Source organism: Sebastes fasciatus, chromosome 23 (genome assembly GCF_043250625.1).
Source record: "Sebastes fasciatus isolate fSebFas1 chromosome 23, fSebFas1.pri, whole genome shotgun sequence".
NCBI lineage: Eukaryota > Metazoa > Chordata > Actinopteri > Perciformes > Sebastidae > Sebastes > Sebastes fasciatus.
Window position 1 is genome coordinate 2,449,708 of NC_133817.1, and position 21,583 is coordinate 2,471,290.

The 21,583-nt window shown below is 44.7% G+C and overlaps 1 protein-coding gene across 5 annotated transcripts in view; it reads left to right on the forward strand.

Annotated features, from left to right (window-relative positions):
- Positions 1–21,583, forward strand: part of scube1 (signal peptide, CUB domain, EGF-like 1) — a 104,837-nt gene that overhangs the window by 69,709 nt on the left and 13,545 nt on the right. For all 5 annotated transcript variants that reach the window (XM_074624890.1, XM_074624886.1, XM_074624887.1 and 2 more), the window contains 2 exons: positions 2,429–2,545; positions 17,089–17,211. In XM_074624890.1, the coding sequence (XP_074480991.1) occupies positions 2,429–2,545; positions 17,089–17,211 (240 nt within the window). The remainder of the gene's footprint in view (positions 1–2,428; positions 2,546–17,088; positions 17,212–21,583) is intronic.

Sequence of the window (21,583 nt, forward strand, 5' to 3'; positions counted from 1 at the left end):
TTCTTCAGTAGTATGAAACAGTTAAAGTGATGTATTCAGCAGTATGCTAGACGAGACTTTAAACCAGCTCTTTAAGCACTGGACATAAAAACAAACTCGTACCACTATTACTATATTATTGTTGTTTATGTTCTGCTTGTTTACTTTATCAGATACTGCAGGTTTAAACTATTTATTCTAACAGCTCATAGTGAAGTCAGACAAACAGGATCATCAACGAGGGGAGACGAGAAATATCAAACATTGATCCACAACATTTACTCAAACTGCTTTTTCAGTTCCAGCAACGAACCAGTGGACTGATCTCCCTGCAGATATTAGAGTCATGTTCAAAAGGGTCATGTTGTCTCAGCAGGTATCTCTCTGCCCCGTCAGACTTCCTGCTGCTCTGTAGCCGCTCTGTGAGCGTCACTGGCCGGCTTTCCAGCGAGCTACGCCCACGGGCGATTGTGGAGCTTTTCAACTCCAAAAAGGCAAATAAACACAGGTTCCTGTTAATTTATAACGGACATCTGTGTTGTGATATTTAAACAAACTATCCGTCAACAAGGAAATAAAAGACCTGACTGTGCGCGTCACCCAAGCCCCCAGGTAGTGCACCGGTCGTCGATCCCGACTTTCGTAGTGGCCAAATGGCGGTACTGCATCTTCCGTGTCCGTCACGTGATGCCGTTGGGCCCAAAAATACCTTTTCCCATAGACTTACATTGGGAAAGAGACATCTGTAACTCAGAGGATAATTTGTTTTGAGGTGAATCAACTCCCCTGTACGAACACTCTAATAGTCCTTATTTAAAAAAATATGTTTTTAAAGTTGTTAAACGCCCTAATAGCTGAATCCAGAGTTATTTCCCTTCCTCCTTTCATGTGAGTGAGACCAAGAGCGAGGCTGACGACGGCGTGACGTTGGGACCCCGTGACCAAGTGACCGAGCGGACGCCAATCATCTCGGACGCTACTCCGCCAAGATCCGGGTACTTTTCCAGACGGAAGTCGAGCCATTTAGGCTTCATGCGCCACTGAGCAACTCTCATTTGGAGGCCCCGCCTCCAACGCTGGATCCAGTTCTTTTAATAAATCCATGGCATGACCGCCCGGCTGGCGAGGTAGCAACCACGGCAGGCGCTATAGCTAGCTGTCACGCCAGTTTGTGGAGCTTCTAAACCGACAAAGGTGGAACAAATGTTCGATTTGCCTTCTAATATCATAAAACTGCAAAATATTATTATTATATAAGTGAATTTAGTGATGGCTGCGAAAAATGTAAAAAAAATGCACCGTTTTTGGCTGTTGTGGTGCTTTGCTGTTGTTGCCATAGCTTTGCATTGTGGGATACAGTAGGCGAGGTAGACTGGTACGATGCATACTGGAGATTTTTTCCAAATCAGTACGACATCCGGGTATTTTTTGCTTTTATTTGCATACTACATGCTACTTTTTGTCCAAATCAGTACGTACTTCTAGGATAGTATGAGGTTCAGAATACAGCCTGGGTTGTCTTATTGCACTGTTTGTGGGTTGGTAGGAACTCCAGATACGCAGATGTATGAGCACAAGCACTGAAAAGGTTTTTCACGATGTGTCCCCTTTAACTCCTCGCTGATGTACTCATTCACACAGGAACAATCTGCAGGACTTTCTCTGGAACTACTGAAGTCAAACCCACCAAACAGTACTAACAGTACTAACTGAGACGTCCTTATTAGGTGTAGTTTTATTGAATCCCCTTTTCAACAAACACGAGTCGACGTCATATTTCAGCCTCCTCAGCACTTCTCCAGGCCCGTCGGGAGAGTGTGTGCTGAGCTTTGCTAAAGCAACAGCGGCCGGGCAGGTGAGCTAGAGTTACCATGAGCTCGTGTTTGTTTTGGGATCAGCTCAGGCAATATCCACAAGTCCCAGCAAAACCTTTTTTTATCTGCGCCACGTACGAGAACATTTTTCTGGAGTAAAATATATACACCCGTCCTGGCGAGTGTGTCCCGGACTTAGAGCGTTCAACCTCGCACTAACTTTATTTTTCTCTCTACTCACATTAACCCTTCCTTTTTTATTTGGATACAGGACCAACCTCTTGGGCCAAAGAGTTCTTCTCCCACCTTTTATCAACACAGTGTGTTTTTGTCTTCTTGTGATGATGCACAATGATGATGTGTATGAATTGTCTGTACTCATGAATACTATGAGTTGTGATGTCATTTCTGTGTTGACAAAGCTACATGACGAAAGAAACTGAAGAATACGTTTTATCCCACCGTGCTGCTGTTTGTGTATTTTTCAACTGCATGAAGCTTTGTCTCAACCCACATCACCTTCAGTGTCTCTAGTTTCCTTTTTTCATGCCGTCTCAGAAGCAGGGGTCCCACGTTAACACCCCCCCTTCTTCTCTTTCTCTCTTTCTCCATCTCTCTCGTCCCGCCACCTGCAGAGACCTGCGCCGTGAACAACGGCGGCTGCGACAGGACGTGCAAAGACACGGCCACGGGGGTGCGCTGCAGCTGCCCCGTGGGATTCACTCTGCAGCCTGACGGCAAGACCTGCAAAGGTCAGTGGACAAATGAATGTGTGGAAACATGATTCACATGATCATCACATGATTGTTTGTAGTTAATCTTGATTAATTTGCAATTACAGTTTTTCTCGATTGTTTACGCACATTTTCTGAAAGCATGCCTCATACTCTCAGAACTCTACACACAAATCAAAAAACACACACAATGGGCAGAACCCCTCAATTCTCCTGCAAAATGAAACTTTACATTCAAAACAATGTTATTTCTTCTCAAAATGGTATTTTGTTTTCAAATGACACACACAAACCATCATATGAATAGACATTTATAAGAACCAGTTGAACACTGATGTGCTCAATGTAAAACACTATGATGAATGGAAAACACTTCTTCTCCATTCATCATAATGACTTAGGCCTTTTTTTGTTCAGTGTTACACTTACTACAGACAGTACATACATTACTACAGACAGTACATACATTACTACAGACAGTACATACATTACTACAGACAGCACATACATTACTACAGACAGTACATACATAAGTGTGTTGTAAAATATTTTAGAATATTGTTTTCATACTCAGAACACACAAATACACGGTAACAAATATATTTTATTTTCCCCACAAAAACAATGTACACAGTGAACATCCCAACCAACACGAAGTTGCACATACAGAGGTCTACATACAAAACAACAGAAGAATTTACTGTATACAGTTACAGTTAAAAAAACGATGCTGCATCCTCTCTTCTGTTTCGGTCTGGCCACAGCACCTCATCCACATCACAAGCAATGTTTGCCCTTTTATGCTAAAGCTCTGATTGCTAATTGTAACACTGTGTGACAGGTGTTTGCCCATGTGATGAGTCAGTGTGCATAGTAGGGCAATTGACTTTAGAATTTTGAATGACAGTGTGTTCCTTGTGAAAACGAGATTTTCTTCATGAAAATTGTGCCAAATGCAGAGAATTGTGTGTAGTGTTTTGAAAAAAGTGTGTTTTAGAACTGCAATTTGAGTGTAAAGCAGGAATTGTGCTTGTAGTTTAGCAGAATTGGTTCAGGGGGTTGGTGCATGAGTTACATGTTGTGGTCATTGTGTGTCAAGTACCAGTATTTGTGTGTAAACAATTGAGAAAAACTGTAATTTATCTGTTCAAAATGAACCTTAAAGAGAGATTTGTCAAGTATTTAATACTCTTAAATATGCTGCTTTATGCAAACGTATGTATATATTTATTATTGTAAATCAATTAACAACACAAATCAATGACAGATATTGATCCAAAAACCCTCACAGGTACTGCATTTAACATAAAACAATATGCTCCAATCATAACATGGCAAACTGCAGCCCAACAGGCAACAACAGCTGTCAGTGTGTCAGTGTGCTGACTTGACTATGATTTGCCCCAAACTGCATGTGATTATCATAAAGTGGGCATGTCTGTAAAGGAGAGACTCGTGGGTACCCAGAGAACCCATTTACATTCACTGATCTGGAGGTCAGAGGTCAGGGACCCCTTTGAAAATGGCCACGACAGTTTCCTCGCCAAAATGTATAACGTTTTGAGCGTTATTTAACCTCCTTCTAGTAACAAGCTAGTATGACATGGTCAGGTCCACCTGAGCCTGCTATGACTGGGTATCTGAGTGATCCAGAGCCAACCCCCCCCCCCCACACCCGTCATCCGCTTCACTTCAAACTGCCCGGAGCTCCGGTCGCGGTCACTGAGCGTTTCTCCCCGGTGACGTCAATGACGACGGTCCGAGGAGACGGATGCAGCAGCGTGGGCCTAAACATCCCCAGCATGTTGTAGTGGTTTTGGCTTTCTAAACAAACCGTGGGTTCAAACGCTGGTCTTTACAGAGAAGGGGTGTTTGTCCTGGTTTTATATTTCTTTGTGGTCATTTTGAGTCCATCTAGACCCGTTCAGTCATCCATCCATGGTCACAGCAACAAGGTGCAGGTCACGTGACGGCGGTCGGAATCCGCGGCGCGCCTCGTTGTGATGTGAGCGTGCTCTTTTAAACTGTATAACACTGTAAGTATGTGTGTGTGTGTGTGTGTGTGTGTGTGTGTGTGTGTGTGTGTGTTTGAGTGTCAGGCGGTTTGAGAATGTGGCACGTAGGTGTGTGAAATCCTGGAGCCGGAGCTGTCTCGGGCCTGGCAGGCAGACGACGCGTCGGCAAACTTTGAGATGTTTGAACAGTGAGGCCCACGCCGGCCACTGTCTCTCTCTCTCTCTCTCTCTCTCTCTCTCTCTCTCTCTCTCTCTCTCTCTCTCTCTCTCTCTCTCTCTCTCTCTCTCTCTCTCTCTCTCTCTCTCTCTCTCTCTCTTCCACCCATCATGACATACTCACACAGACAGCACCATCCAGCTGCAGACCGACAACTGTACTCAACCAGAGGACAGGACAGATCAGTCAGTTCCTAATCTGGAGCAACATAATGATCATAATTACAACGTTAGAGAGCTCCGGTTGCCATTAGATTAACATGTTTGTACACCGAGGTTCGAGGTCATGACCCAAAGAACTAGATCACGGGTACAAGCGGCCGAAATGTGTTTCCTCAGGAGGGTGGCTGTTGTCTCCCTTAGAGATAGGGTGAGAAGCTCAGTCATCCGTGAGGGAGTCGGAGTAGAGACGCTACTCCTTTGCGTTGAAAGGAGCCAGCTGAGGTGGTTCGGGCATCTAGTAAGGATGCCCCCTGGGCGCCTCCCTAGGGAGGTGTTCCAGGCACGACCAGCTGGGAGGAGGCCACGGGGAAGACCCAGGACTAGGTCTCCACACTGGCCTGGGAACGCCTCGGGATCCCCCAGTCAGAGCTGGTTAATGTGGCCCGGGAAAGGGAAGTTTGGGGTCCCTTGCTGGAGCTGTTGCCCCCGCGACCCGACCCTGGATAAGAGGTTGAACATGAGTGAGAGATGTTCGTACCCCAGAAAACAACAGCATTAAAGTGTAATTTACCCTTGTCCAGTCGGGGGTTTTCCTCTGGGTTCTCCGGTTTCCTCCCACCACCAAAACTGTTGGAAGGGCACAACTCAACAAATATATAACATAGGTCTAGTCGTTTTTAGACATTTTAATGTCATCCTTATTTGCTCTTTGTCGCTCTATAACAACATCAGCTGACTGAAACAGATGTTGTTTCTGGGCTCTTCCTGATGGAGGACAGCACATATTGAAAATGAAAAGCCACGTCCATGAGGCCAGCCATTTGGCTCCAGAAGCCTTGTCTGCTGACATGGCATGTGACACTACAGTTGCATGCTGGGAGAACATCTCCAACCGCCGCTCTGATGTCAAGTTGAAGCCCAGCAGCTTCCACTCTGTCTCCGCCGGGTTGATTTGTGGTCCCTGACAGAAACCCGGCATTTACAGTGGTGGAAAAATGAAAAGTTTCCCCTCTTTTGTTCGGGCGTGAGTTGAGTGGAGAAGATGGATAGGAGTGCAGTCCAGCTGTGCCCCGCCCACATAATTTGGCTGTAGATCAGCCCCCCGGGCTTCATAAATCCCAGAGCGGGGATCAGGAGCTGAGGGGAGCTGAGAGACACGGAGCAGGCGGCGCACATCGATCAGTATCTATCAGCCGGGCACCGGGCAGGGAGACACACAACACAACCCTGCTGTGTGTTTGGACCTCAGCTAGACCCAGACCACGATCTGCAGGACTTACATAGTGTGACATCACCCAGAGGTCTCTGAGGGGAGCTCTTAGAATCAGAAGATTACTTCCCCACCTTGTCTTTTTAGATTACTTCAGGGTGGAGCTGGAGAACGAGTGGCAACAACATCAACTCCAAGGCTGAATAGACCAACACAGTCTCTCAGCAGTTCGTGAATTAGTCAGGAAATTTAATCTATTTGATTCGTGTACATAGACACCAATTTCCCTTTTTTTTGTGACGCTCAGCACGACTTTCAACAACGTGTTTTTCGTGCTTTTTCCTACGAATGTCCAGCAACACGGGAAGCACGTGTCAATTTCGGCTCCAGTCTTTTCAAAATAAAACGACTTAGTTAGGTTTAGTAATAGATCAACTTGGTTAGGGTTAGGCAACAAAACTTGGTTTGTGGACTTCCAGCGTCTTGGCCGTTGCCGTCTTGGTATTTTGCCATAGTCATGTTGTTGTTTTTTTAAGTACAGCCAAACGCTAAATAAGACATCTTAAGGCAACCACGTTTATTAAACGTGTCTCCATGACTTCATCCTTCCATCCTTCGTGAATTTTCAGTACAAAGTAAAAACTAACATCGTTAATTCTTCCTGACCGTCGTTCGCCGTGTTTGTTTACACTAAAGTCACGTTTGATTGCGAGAGATTTTGAGAGATTTTTGAGTCGGGACTCTTGTTGTTCATGAATGGATCTGTTAGTGTGTGGTGTTTAGGCTGTTTTGGTTAAATCGTTGCTCTCCACACGCTATAGGAACAAAACTGTTAACTTTAACAGAACATGTGGTTATGTGTGGGCTCTCTCACGTTTTCAACAAGATTAGAAACATCTTTTAGAAAGCTGCCAGTGTATTGAAACTCAGAGCCATCTTGCTGTAAGGTGCTTTCTTTATTGACGGGACTTTAACAGCATTCAGTAAATTCCCGAGCCGTCCCATGTGACGGGGGCTTCCTGTAACCATGGCAACAGCACATAGAGGCTGTCTGAGAGTTAGCTAATCAATATCTCCCACTGAAGCCCAAACAAACGTACGTACCTGTAAATAAATGTGTATTTGTGAGTGTCGACTCTGGTGGCACACCAGTTGTGTTAGCGGCGTATTGTAGTGCACAGACTGGAGTGTAATTGCTGGCATTTAGTAGTTTACTGAACATAGTAGTTAGCGGCAAGATAAGTGCCACACTGTGAGGTGGTCTCATCTAATGTGCCACTAAATTGCTTGATAGAGACAGACAGTTCTCTCCCTCTCTCCTTGTCTGCGTCTACCTCGCCTTAAAGCCAAGGAGGATGTGCCCCGTCGTGCCTGTCTATCATAATCATTTCAATATAAACTATGTAGGGCATGTTTAAAACCCACCAGTCCGATAAACGCCCTTTCATCTGCGCTGACAGACGAGTCGGTTCAGCCTCTCACGATGACAGACGCGCCAACCCGAGGAGGCGTTTCATCACGGGGCTCTCGTGCCCAGGGAGGGAGGGAGGGAGAGAGAGAGAGAGAGAGAGAGAGAGAGAGAGAGAGAGAGAGAGAGAGAGAGAGAGAGAGAGAGAGAGAGAGAGAGAGAGAGAGAGAGAGAGGGAGAGAAAGAAAGAGAGAGGGAGAGAGAGAGAGAGAGAGAGAGAGGAGAGAGAGGGAGAGAGAGGGGAGAGAGAGAGAGAGAGAGAGAGAGAGAGAGAGAGAGAGAGAGAGAGAGAGAGAGAGAGAGAGAGAGAGAGAGAGAGGAGAGAGAGAGGGAGAGAAAGAAAGAGAGAGAGAGAGAGAGAGAGAGAGAGAGAGAGGGAGAGAGAGGAGAGAGAGGGAGAGAGAGGAGAGAGAGAGAGAGAGAGAGAGAGAGAGAGAGAGAAGTGTTTTTTTTTCTTGAACCCTTTCCAGATGTTTGATTAGAAGGTGCACACTGGAGGAAGGATGAGTTACTGTATGTGTGTCTGTTTCTGTCGGTTAATTAACACACATTTAGGGTCGCTTGTTAGTCTGTGTTTGTGTGCACAGACGACCTCGTCGGAGGTTGGATGTGTGTGCTCTTGTGGTCGTGTGTGCGTTCCTGTGGATAGCGTGTGGTCGCCGTACTGTACACGGCGTGTATCGGCACCTGAGACACGTCCCCACTGGCCTGCATTCCTCCTCTACCTGAAAGCACACACACACACACACACACACACACACACACAAAAACACACATATACAATCAGATGAAACTAAGACAGGGACACGATCACATCCATTCACCAGGAAGCTAAGAGCCTTCTACTAAAGCAGGGGTCAGCAACCTGCGTCTCTTCAGCTCCTCTCCAGTGGCTCCCTGTGGATTTATAACAATGGAACTGTTCTTTGTTTACATTTTCATTTTTATTTATCATCGTTGTAGGTCTATGGTACGACGGTACGACGGAGTATTAGGGCCACATTGAGGAAAAAAAAATTAATCTGAGATTTAGAGAATAAAGTCATAATATTACGAGAAAAGAGTCGTAATATTATGAGAAAAAAGTCAGAAGTGTACGAGAAAAAAAGTTGTAATATTATGAAAATAAAGTCAGAAGTTTACGAGAAAAAAGTCGTATTATTACGAGAATAAGTCCTAATATTATAAAGTAGTAATTTTATGTGTTATTTTCTTTTTTCTCGTAAAGTTATGACTTTATTCTCGTAATATTCTGACTTTATTGTGTAAATCTCAGATGTTTTTTCCCTCAATGTGGCCCTAATACTCCGTAGTACATTGTCTCTTTGGCCCTCACTGCATTAGACTGATATACTATATACTTAGACTATAAACTGTGTTACCTTCATCACAATGATCACATGTTTTGTGGCTCCAGACATATTTTCTTTTTGTCTAAAATGTCTCTTTTGATAGTAAAGGTTGCTGACCCCTGATCTAGAGGAACATCATAACATATTATGCATATAAGCATGCACAGAGACAGTTGTCAGGTTTAAGATTTAATCCATTTTCCAGATCATGTAAATTATTATCAGATCAGTGGCCCCCAGTCACAACGCCGTGGTCTCCATCACCTCACATGACTGCAGCGCGGCCCGGCAGTCCTCCCTCGCTCCAGCCGAGCCAGGCCCAGATCACCGCTGTTTTATTGTTGTGTAAAAACCGAGAGTTTCCCTTGGCCGGCACGGCCTCCGCGGAGTGTTTGTTATTAAACAGAATCGAGCGCTGAGGTCGTTTAATACCTGAATAAATACACGCTACCTCCCGGCCTGATGTCCGTCCTCTCCGCCGGCAACACCCAGCGAAGAAAACCAGCGCCCTCCAAGAAAACTAGATCCCCTGTACTCGGCCCCGTAATTATTTGTAGAGGTTCGGGTTTCTGCAAATGGATTCCATTTAATTGCTTTTTTACTGCAAATATTTGGTAAAACTATATTTGGTAAAACTCTCTGGTTGTGTGCAGCTCGTACCCTGGAGGTATGAGGAGCACATTCCTACGAGGCACATCTAAATGTGGTTTAAAATTACAACGAGTTTTATTCCTGCTCGGTTTGTTTCAGCACGTTTATTCCATCTCTTACTTAATGGCCTGACCCTGCGCTTGACCTCTAAATGCCGGGGTCAGAGGTGAGGAGTTCGGGTTCATTGGAGGCGGTGGGTTTAGGCTGCAGCGCTGATCAATCAGGTCAATCTTTATCAGGCAGCTGAGCCCCCCGCTGTAGCATCAGGGTTTCTTCTGGAGTCGGGTTTCTCACTCCAAACACTGGACTTCTCAAACACGGCCCCGAGGCTTACAGAGGAGCAGGCGGGGTGGGGGGGTTGTTTCCTTTGGCCCAGGTGGATGTTAGTGAGCCTTCTCATTTGGCCCCTCAACCTCCTCTGCAGCCAGAGTTCACTTCCAAAATATCTAACCTGGAAGAACAACGAATTCCCTCGAGGTCACCGTTCAACTACCGGTGGATTCAATCACAATTCCAGTGTTTAGTGTAGGAGGCCGAGCATTCGGATTACTGAAATATTGTTTTTAAAAAGTGCCAGAAGATGGTTTCTAACCGATGCAGACAGGCTCACTGGAAATTTCCAATTACTCACTGTCACATCAAGTAAACTGTACAGCCCAATGAATGTGAAGCTGCGCTCTGGCTCTGTTCAGACCTGGTATTAACATGCATCCTGGGTGATCCGATCACAAGTGGACCGCTCTGAGTACAGATGTGAACGCGCCCATTTGAGGACGCATTGAGATCCGATCTTTCAGAACACATTCAGAGGGGGTCTGGGCCGCGTACGTCCACATTCTTTTAGCAGTGTGTACCCAAATGTCAACGTCAGCTGTTGTCTTTTAAATTATTACCAGCCGTGACAGTGACGCTGGGATTGTTTTCACCATGTCAGACTAGCTTGTTGCAAAGGAGGTTAAATAACGCTCCAAACTTAAACTAAATTTTGGCGAGGAAAAACTGGCATGCCCATGTTCAAAGGGGTCTCTTGACCTCTGACCTCCAGATGTGTGAATGTAAATGGGTTCTATGGGTACCCACGAGTCTCCCTTTTACAAACATGCCCACTTTATGATAATCACATGCAGTTTGGGGCAAGTCATAGTCAAGTCAGCACACTGACACACTGACAGCTGTTGTTGCCTGTTGGGCTGCAGTTTGCCATGTTCTGATTAATAGAGCATATTGTTTTGTGCTAAATGCAGTACCTGTGAGGGTTTCTGGATCAATATCTGTCATTGTTTTGTGTTGTTAATTAATTTACAATAATAAATATATACATACATTTTGCATAAAGCAGCATATTTGTCCACTCCCATGTTGATAAGAGGATTAAATACTTGACAAATCTCCCTTTAAGGTTTGAACAGATAAAAATATGATTAAATTGCGATTGAATATTTGAATGTATTGACAGCTCTAGTTCTGTATAGATCAGGGTTAATACAATACGATGTGTTTTGAATGACCTTTAAACAAGTTTCACAACATGTTCTTAAATCACTTCCTAGTAACATTTTTTCTTTTTTTAACTTTCCATTTATAGTCTCACAACTTTCATTAGCTCTGTTCAATTGGAAATAGACCGCTTTCGCCAGTCTTTTTATTTCTTTATTTTCCTCGTTAAATTGCTCTTAAATCCAATTTTGGGTAGCTTTTAAAGAAAGGCCCTTAAAAAGCTCTACATACGGTCGTCTGAAACCTGCACACAGTGTGTCACATGCAGGCAGTAGCAGATAGCCAGCCTGTCAGCAAGAGATCTGAAATGTCTGTCAGAGCGGCGTGATATTCAGAGACAAACAGCTCTCGGCAACGGGGTGAAACTATTGATCGAAGGCCGGAGCAAGATATCGATCGTCTAGAGTAAATGTCAGCGATGGATCCCAGGAGACGGCTGGTGTGTGTGTCCAATCCTCAAATAGTGAAGGGGACGTATGACTCCTCTCTCACAAGGGCAGACGGAGATGGAAAGAGTGAGAGACGTAACATCACTTTCTTCTTCTCAGCGCCGTCCATGTGCAGTCCTGTGTGAGGCGCTAATTAGTTAATTAGGAGCGTCCTCATTAACAAACGCCTCAGGCGAGATGGCTTCTGGCTCCCCAGATGTTTGTGCACGATGGACATCAAGGTGCCCATTCACATGAACGCACATGATTCTTCTTCTGCTCTTATACAGACAGAACCAGCGTAGCATCTCTACATCTTTAGCCCTGTGTGGCTCCGTGGACGTCAGTGCTTCAGTCGGTCTGAAGAAATATCTGAACAACTATGGGATGGATTCCTGTGAAGTTTAGTTCAGATATTTCAGAGATTAAATCCAAATGAGTTTGGTGATCTGCTGATTTTTCATCTGGCACCAACAACAAGTCAAAGTTTTCACTTGTCCAGCGAAATCTCAACATCTACCAGATGGATTGTGATTCTCTGACTTCTCATCTGGTGCCCTCATAATCAGAATGAATCTGATACGTTGGTGTATTACCTCTAATTAAAGGTGCTCTATATGATATCCATCTCTTTCCCAGCTGTCATCCAGCTCTTTACCCTTTGCAGGGCTGTTGGCGTGGTCATGGGAGATTGCCCATCCAGTCTACATGTGTTTTGTGGACTAGGAATAGGTTTATGGCCGTGTCCCCCCGCGGAGTCCTGTTGGGGGGCACTGCAGGAATATGGGGCAGCGGGGTCGATGTTACGAGCCATCCGGTCCTTGTACAGTATAACCAAAGTAAGATCCGTGTCCGTACACTCGGCACAAAGTCAAACACGTTTCCAGTGAATGGGGAGGACAGTGTCCGGTTTGGGGACCTCAGAATTGCGTCTCTGCTCTTTGCAGATGATGTTGTTCTGTTGGCTCCATCAGACCGTGACCTTCAGCGCGCACTGGGGCGGTTTGCAGCCGTGTGAAGCGGTCGGGATGAGAGTCAGTACCTCCAAGTCTGAGGCCATGGTTCTCTTCTTGAAACCGGTGGATTGCTCCCCTCCGGGTGGGGAGTGAGTCTTTGCCCCAAGCGAGGGAGTTCAAGTATCTCGAGGTTTTGTTCACAAGTGAGGTTAAAAAGGAGCGGGAGATGGACAAGCGGTTTGGTGCGGCGTCTGCAGTTATGCGGGCGCTGCACCGGACCGTTGTGGTGAAGAGGGAGCTGAGCCAGAAGGCGAAGCTCTCGATTTACCAATCCATCTACGTTTCAACCCTCGCCTATGGTCATGAGCTTTGGGTAGTGACCGAAAGGATGAGATCGCAGATACAAGCGGCCGAAATGAGTTTCCTCCGTAGGGTGGCTGGGCTCAGCCTTAGAGAGACGGTGAGCGATGAGGATATACTGTATGATATCCAGAGCATTAATATGAGCCAACCTGAGTGTTGAGGCCTTATTCTCAAAGGCTCCTCCTTGATCTACTGTAACTTGGATTGTACCTCATTGGACAAAAGCGTCTGATAAATGAATAAATGTCAAATTTAAATGTGCAAATATAAGTATGTTAACACGACGAACTAAGATGGCAACAGTGTTAAACGTTGATGGAGGGTGGCCACACATGTCAGGCCACCCTCCATTCTCCCTTCACCCACTCTCATGACTCGCCTTCATCTGTCCTCTCTCTCTCTCCTCTCTCCTCTCCTCTCCAGTCTTTATCATTTCAAGATGTGCGGAGGCTTAATGTATTTATTTAAGCTCAAAGCTTATTTAAGCTCCATTAAAGGTAATTATATACCCCGTTATAAGGCTCAGCCGTCCCCAGAGTGGCCATTAAGTGTGGGTAGATGCAGCGGTTCTGCCAGTGTTTTGTGGCTGCCAGAATAATTACGAAGCCGTGTCTGTCTGTGTCGGGTAGACCCGGGGTGGTATCCACTGTTTTTAACATAGGCATTAGAGCGGAGACGGCGTGGGCAGATGGGGAATGTTGTGGGATTTTGAGAATCCACAACTCCTGAAGCTTTTCTTCCTGGAGTTTCTGGAATTCAACAAGATGCAGGAAAAGATCAACTTCAAAATTCCCTTCAAAGTCTTGCAAGAAAATCTCTTCACTTTTGTAATCTCAGGGTTGGCAAGTGTACAGTGTAACCTCACAGAGAGGGATCAGCCCTACAAGCTACTGTCAGCATGTCGAAGAACAGAACAGGAGCATGGCCACGATGGATTTAAATCCTTTTGGCAGACGGGGCTGCAGGTTAGACGTGAGACAACAGACGGGAAGAAAGATAAAGAGGAGGTAAAAGACTGCTTCTCTCCTGGTTTCACATCACATTTTGGAGACGTTGGAACACCCTTACCTGTCCTGCTCTCCTTAAAAAACCCCAGAGCATCGTTTTCTTCCAACCGGGCCACGGGGAAATCCGTTTTAGTCGAGCCAGATGGAGGGACAATCCCTTTTAAAAGGCCGCTGACAGGGCACAGCGGGACGTACAGTTTACTACATTTTTAACGCGGCGCGCGGCCAGCTCGTTGTGGATTCCTGTCTCGGCTCCATATTTAGATGAAGAGTTCATTCAGCAGAAGCTCCCTGAGGATACGGGAGTGAGAGGATCAGTGCCGGGGAAGGCCAGAGTCTACCCTGATGGAAAAACACAGTGGCTTAGTTCCTGGCTGTTTTATAAGGGCTCCTATCACGCTACACTGACGGCCATACGAGAATGTGTGAGGACTGGACGTCTCTGTGCTCTCGCCACCTTCTCTTGACCCCCGTTAATAGCCGGGTCTTTAATTGATCAAGCTACCAGCGCGGTCTCATTTCCAACTGGTCAAATACCGCAGCTTGGTCTAACCCTACGCTTCAAAACATGACGCTCTAGGTACCTGTCTAGTGTCAGTTCTGGACGTGTCAGTGACGTTGGGTCAGTTTCCACTCGTTACATGCATACAGTCTCTTTTCAAAGTAAACTTCCAACGTAGGTTTACTTTGTTTTAAGGTTTACTTACGCAACAAAACTACTTTTGAAAGTAGTACTTTTACGAGGCTAAATAAAAATCGCAAGTTGCGTTAAAACTAATTTGCGTTAACACGTTATTATGGCGTTAACTTTGACAGCCCTCGTTTGAAGCATCGTCTGCTGTCATGAACTTCCACCCTAATAGACATACAGCAGAACAACTTGACTGGTTGGCGGAGGCATGCAACCGCGAGGCAGTCGTTCTAGTTCCTTCTGTTCCTCGCCCTCATCTTCCTCCCTCTTCTCCTCCTGTCTCGTCTCCTCTACCTCCCTCTTCCATCCTCCATCCTCCCCCCCCCTCCCTCTCTCCTCCTCTATTTCTCTGTGGTGTCTTGCTGGATTTATTCCCCGGCTCAAGGGTTTAGGTGTTAATCCCTCACAGTTTTCAACACTTAGAGCACCAATCAAAAAGGGCTTAGCCTGTGTAATCTGCCAGACTATTGTCCCCTCTCGCTCCTCCGTTGCTCCTTCTCCTCTCCTCGTCCTCCTCCACCTTCGAAATCTTTCCAGTCTGATCTCTCCTCCTTTAGAAACAAAGTTTTTCCTGCAGCAAATAGAAAGAAAAAGCTCTCATGATCTGAGCTATAAATGAGAGATAAAACAAAATGTATTTATGAGGAAAAAAGCCGGTGACAGACGATGATTTAGCAGTTTGGAGTTCATCTGAGGGCGCCGCGGGCTGGATGAGGCGAGGGAGTGAGGTTGGATGGTCGGGGCTTGGTGAAACCAGATCTGCCAGTAGGTTTGCGGTTGGCGTTGAACATGCCGCCCCCGGGGTGATTACACTCGCCTATTATTATTATTATTTTAGAATCTGTGCCTCTGAATGGTGCACCACACCTGGGCTGGAGCTCAGGTATCCAGGTTCTCTACCAGCACCACAGACCTGTTTGTTTGACTATGGGAACAGCATTTAATAATAATTATTGAAATCAAATTCTTCAAACCAACCTGCCGCCAGTTGTTTTCACTGAGTTTGTAGATCCACTTGCAGGTTTAGGGTGCAAAACATGTTGTAATCAGAAGTTATAAATCAGGCTGAAAGGAGGACAACAGACTGTTATCGCCTCTCTGTTCTTGGCAAGATCAAGAAATGACTTCGTACTACGAGGTCCAGAAGTAGAACATGTGCTTTTAATGAGGCTTCCCTGAAACTTTGCTTTTTGCTTCCCCCCCTTTTACTTTCCATCTTTTTTTATGGAGACATTAAGTCAATCTGCTCTTTCTCTTCTTTAAATTTACTCAGGTTACGGTTATATACGGTTATAAGTCTACCTGAGCAGAGAATGAAGTCTCTCTCCTCTGTATGTGTTGTAATCCATGCTTCTATCTGCTTTAAAGGCCCACACACACGAAAGTGATATCAAAGAACTAGCAGCGATGCGTCGGCTCGTGTCTCCTTTGTCTCGGCCAACAAGTTGCATTTGAACGGCGGCCGGTTAGCACGTATTTTGCGCCGCCTGCGTGAGAGGAAATAACTCTCCACACCAGCAGGCGGCGGTAGTCTGTATTCATCATTCAGAAAGAGAAACCAGAAGACGGAGGACGTTGTTATGATACGTACATGAAACAAAGCGGCGTCTGATCAGATGAAGATGAAGATTGCGTTCCTCACTTCCGTTTCTCTTCTCATGCACTGATTCGTTTAAGCTGAACAGCCAATCAGAGTGACTTCTCTCAGCGACGAGCTCCGCCGCCGATTCAACACGCTGAATCGGCCGAAAAAGCCTCCGACGCGGGCAGACTGGAGCCGACGGTGCGGAACAGACCGCAAAAACAAGGCTGACAGATGTTGAGAGCCGTGCAGAAGCAACAGAAATGCTCCCAATCTCACATTTAGCACCTTTAAAGATGCCTTAGTTGATGTGAGCAGATATTGTCAGGAAAACAAATGAAATAGGTTACGTCAGTATTGCAGGTCGGTTCAGTATCAACACTGTTGATGACAGATATAAAGAGGTGAAAATCACCATTTGCTATTGGCCATCACCAAACCGCCATTAATAGATGTCTCAGTGATACTCTTTCTGCCTCCCAGCAGCCAGACTCCATTAGTTCCAGGTAACTAGCGTATCATGGGATGAGACACGGGATCCCTGTAAGACTGATCCACGCTGGCTGCTGGAGCCCTGTTAAACAAGCATGACATTAAATGTACCCTTCCAGCACACACACACACACACACACACACACACACACACACACACACACACACACACACACACACACACACACACCGTGATGAAACACCTTATTTGGAGAAAAGATAAATTAAAATATAAAATCCCAGTGAACATGTGGAATAGAGTCAGCAAAGTGCACGTTACATGACACCAGAAGCTGTTCGGTGCTCCTGTTGATGCTGTGCAGGGAAAGTGTGTGTCTAAATGTGCAGGAATGTTTCTTCAAAGTATGTCAAACCAAGCTGCAAAGCCAGGTGAACTCAGGTCAACATACTGTCTCATACTCCTCACTGACGGCCCTTCTGTTCTTCCTTCCTTTAATCTCCTCCGCCCAGACATCGACGAGTGCCAGGAGAACAACGGAGGCTGCGATCACTTCTGCCGGAACACGGTGGGCTCCTTCGAGTGCAGCTGCCAGAAAGGACACAAACTGCTCACCGACGAACGGACATGTCAAGGTCAGTGATCGACAGCTGTCATCACACAGATTCTCACTGTGTCATCGGGTTCAGGGTGTCGCCAGGCAGTCAGGTGGAAATACACTGAGAGGCAGTCGTCTCTTTGATTTTTACCTGACTAAACTTCTCTGAGCAGCTCGGTGAATTGAACTGTGATTGCAGTCGATTTTGAGATTGTGGCCTATTTTGCATCCATAACACGTCTTCTTTCAGACTAGTGGAAAGGAAACTTCACCTCCATTCCATAAATGTGTGGGATTTTACAATAAACATGTCTTTAAAGGTCGTTCTCTCAAAAACAACAAAAACCCTCTGAGTCAGAAATCTCCACTTCAGCAGCACTTACTGTAAATCCACCAAACTCTCCAGTTTCATTCCTCTCTATGTTCTGAAGGTTTGTTCATATATTATTCATAGCCTGATTTACACAACATTTATTACTAAAAACATGATTTTTTTATGGCTGTTTACAGTATTTCCTGATTTATGGAGTGATAAAAACAGATAACCAAAGTTCCTTCTGTAAAAACCTTTGACTCCAATATGTCAACAAAACGAAACAAGAATTTTGAACCTGGCTTTATCCAATGTTCATATTTCTGTTCTGGAAATTAACTTGGAATTCCATAAATTGGGTCTCACTGTAAAGCTGAGACTCTTGTGGATCCAATGAGCCCAACTGGATTCATGTGTGATGATGTTAGTCCCCATAGGAGACATTTCATTGACTTCACTGTATAAAATGACCTGTGGTGACCTCTAGGATAATCACAGCCTCATGAAACTTTACAGCCACAAACTAGAGACCTAGAGCATTCAGAGGATGGATGGATCAGACTAGAGACCTAGAGCATTCAGAGGATGGATGGATCAAACTAGAGACCTAGAGCATTCAGAGGATGGATGGATCAGACTAGAGACCTAGAGCATTCAGAGGCTGGATGGATCAGACTAGAGACCTAGAGCATTCAGAGGATGGATGGATCAAACTAGAGACCTAGAGCATTCAGAGGATGGATGGATCAGACTAGAGACCTAGAGCATTCAGAGGATGGATGGATCAAACTAGAGACCTAGAGCATTCAGAGGATGGATGGATCAAACTAGAGACCTAGAGCATTCAGAGGATGGATGGATCAAACTAGAGACCTAGAGCATTCAGAGGATGGATGGATCAGACTAGAGACCTAGAGCATTCAGAGGATGGATGGATCAAACTAGAGACCTAGAGCATTCAGAGGATGGATGGATCAAACTAGAGACCTAGAGCATTCAGAGGATGGATGGATCAAACTAGAGACCTAGAGCATTCAGAGGATGGATGGATCAAACTAGAGACCTAGAGCATTCAGAGGATGGATGGATCAAACTAGAGACCTAGAGCATTCAGAGGATGGATGGATCAAACTAGAGACCTAGAGCATTCAGAGGATGGATGGATCAAACTAGAGACCTAGAGCATTCAGAGGATGGATGGATCAGACTAGAGACCTAGAGCATTCAGAGGATGGATGGCTTTCCTAGTTAGATTGGCAATAAGGGGGTTTCTGAGCAGTTTACACAACAGGAAGTGCTCGCCATCCAATCACGGAAAAATGAAGAAAATTCTTGCAGAAATTTCAAGAAAATGTCAAAAGTTTTTGATCCCAAATCACAGCATGGCTTTTTCTATGTTGATCCTCAAGGTCTTGGTGTCTTAATGTGGTATTTTGGAGGGATTCTTGATCATTTTTATCAATTGGAGCTGTAGATGGTGGTTAAAAAAGCTGTAAATGGTTAAATTTAGCTCCAAATCGGTGTAACAAAAATTGCAATAAACAACTAATAAGACATAATTCTGTTTATTTCTGATTTATGACTAGAACATTTTGACACACAGTGCTGAGCTGCATCTCAAACCAATCTTCAGGTTCCCAGCTTTCAGATGATGTTCACCACTTCTATGTGACATCTACTGTTGACCTGCTATCTCCCCCTAAAGACCCCCTAGATCCACCTAAAAAGATTAAAAAAAAACGGGTCTACTGTGGGTCTCAGAGGGTTAAAATAAATTAGCACATATATTTAATAAGATAATGCCTCATTTGCTTATTTGAATTTCAGAAAACTTGTGATACAAAATCTATCTATCTAGTTAACATGTTACCCTAGTCACCTGGGGTGTCTCCCCTTAAATGCATAAAAGAGAAAAGGTCAGCGTGCACAGTCACATAATGTGCAGCTTGTTGCAGCAGCAGCAGCTGACTTCCTCCGCTGGGTGTGTAGTGAACATGTAGAAGCCTCCTTGTGATCCGCAGTTGTGTCGGTACGACCAAAAGGCAGATTCCTGCTTACAAGTCGCAGCAGGCGAGACGGGAGAACAGACAAACACAAAATGATTTTTATTAACAACAAAAGCCCCGAGGTGCTCCTGTCCCCGGCCCAAAACCAACAACGCTGTGTACGCGCATGTGTCGGTTTAACTGTGCACTTCGGCGGTGCGTTTGAAGCCTTTATTAATGTGGTGTTGATAGCATCAGGGCCTATTTCTGACACACCTTTGCCACCGTACCAGCTGCCAGGGTCGTCCCATCCAACTGACATCTGCACTGTTCAGCTTCACCGTGACCTCAAAATGAAATATAACGTTTCCTTCGCCAATTCTTTCTGAGCTTTTCCAGAGAAAATAGCTCCCAGTGCTAACTACATGCCAGTGTTAAAGAGCTTCTGCCAGGACGGGCTAAGAAAACCAAAGCAGAGAGATTAATCATCCGCCACAGTTGCATAACCGATTTCCACCAGTTATTACTTCTACTCTACGAGTTTATAAAGATAGAGCAGGGGTCGGCAACCTTTACTATCAAAAGAGACATTTTAGGCAAAAAAGAAGAAAAAAAAATTGTCTGGAGCCGTAAAACATGTGATCATTGTGATGAAGGTACCACAGTTTATAGTCTAAGTATATAGTATATAAGTCTAATGCAGTGAGGCCCAAAGACACAATGTACTACGGAGTATAAGGGCCACATTGAGGGAAAAAACATCTGAGATTTACAGAATAAAGTTGTAATATTACGAGAATAAAGTCATAACTTTATTCAATTCAATTCAATTCAATTTATTTTTATATAGCCTCAAATCACAACAGAAGTTATCTCAAGACTATTTATATATAGAGCAGGTCTTAGACCGTACACCATAAACGAGAAAAAAGTCGTAATATTACGAGAATAAAGTCATAACTTTACGAGAAAAAAAGAAAATAACACGTAAAATTACTACTTTATAATATTATGACTTTATTCTATTCTATATATCAGATTTTTTTTTTTTCCTCAATGTGGCCCTAATAAACCCAAACAAAAAACAGTTATTCATTTCCATTTTTAAAAGTCCACAGGGAGCCACTGGAGAGGAGCTAAAGAGACGCATGAGGCTGACCCCTGAGATAAAGAGAACGTTAGATCGTCAGCGATCACTGTCACCTCGTCACAGAACAACAAGCCAAACCAACATTTACTTTATATACAGAACAACCATATAATAATATTTATTTTTATATATATATATATATATATGTTCTTTTTACATTCAGCAGCTGCTGGCTGCTCCCGTGTGCCCGGATCAGTTTGTGTAAACTCTAGCTCCAAACAGGCGAGCTATTCCTAAGTCCTCACATGGAACAGTTGCCTGGAATATTTACCGAGCCAACATCCCCGGCCTTAACGACTTCCTCCACATGACAAACTCCATTATAACAGGTCCTATTTTTAGCCCCCGTAAAGCCCCCGCCGAACGGCCTGAAATAAACCAGGTGAGCTTGATCCTGATAGGTTAATAATATTTGGTGCTGGACGAGTACACGTAAACACATGCACAGTGCGCACTCGTGCACACTCACAGACATTGAGTCACGGTGAAACTCAGTCGTTGGTTTATTAGAATGAGCTCTTGTCCTAGTTTAGTATTTGTTTACTATACCGTCCGCTGTGATTAATGGGACGGCCTCTTAAGTCCGTGGTGAGCAGCCTGTGTTTGTCCATAAATGAGTCATTAAGATTACAATATCTGTAAACCAACTCATCCCGCTGACCTTTACATCGGCAGCTTTTCATGAGGCTGACATACTCAAGAGTTTCTAAAATGATGCAGCAACCCTCGAATGTTTTTGACCAATATGCAAAACATGTCAAGTCACTGTTTTGATCTACTTAATTATAATAAAACTTGGGTTTTTCAGATCATTATGTCACTTTTTGGGGGGGTAACAAAAAAAGAAAGAGAAGAAAGTCAGAAGAGACAGAAAAAAACTTGGTTAGGTTTATGAAAAGATCGTGATTTAGGTTAAATGCGTACGTATGAACTACTTGGTTAAGTTTAAGCAGCAAATCTA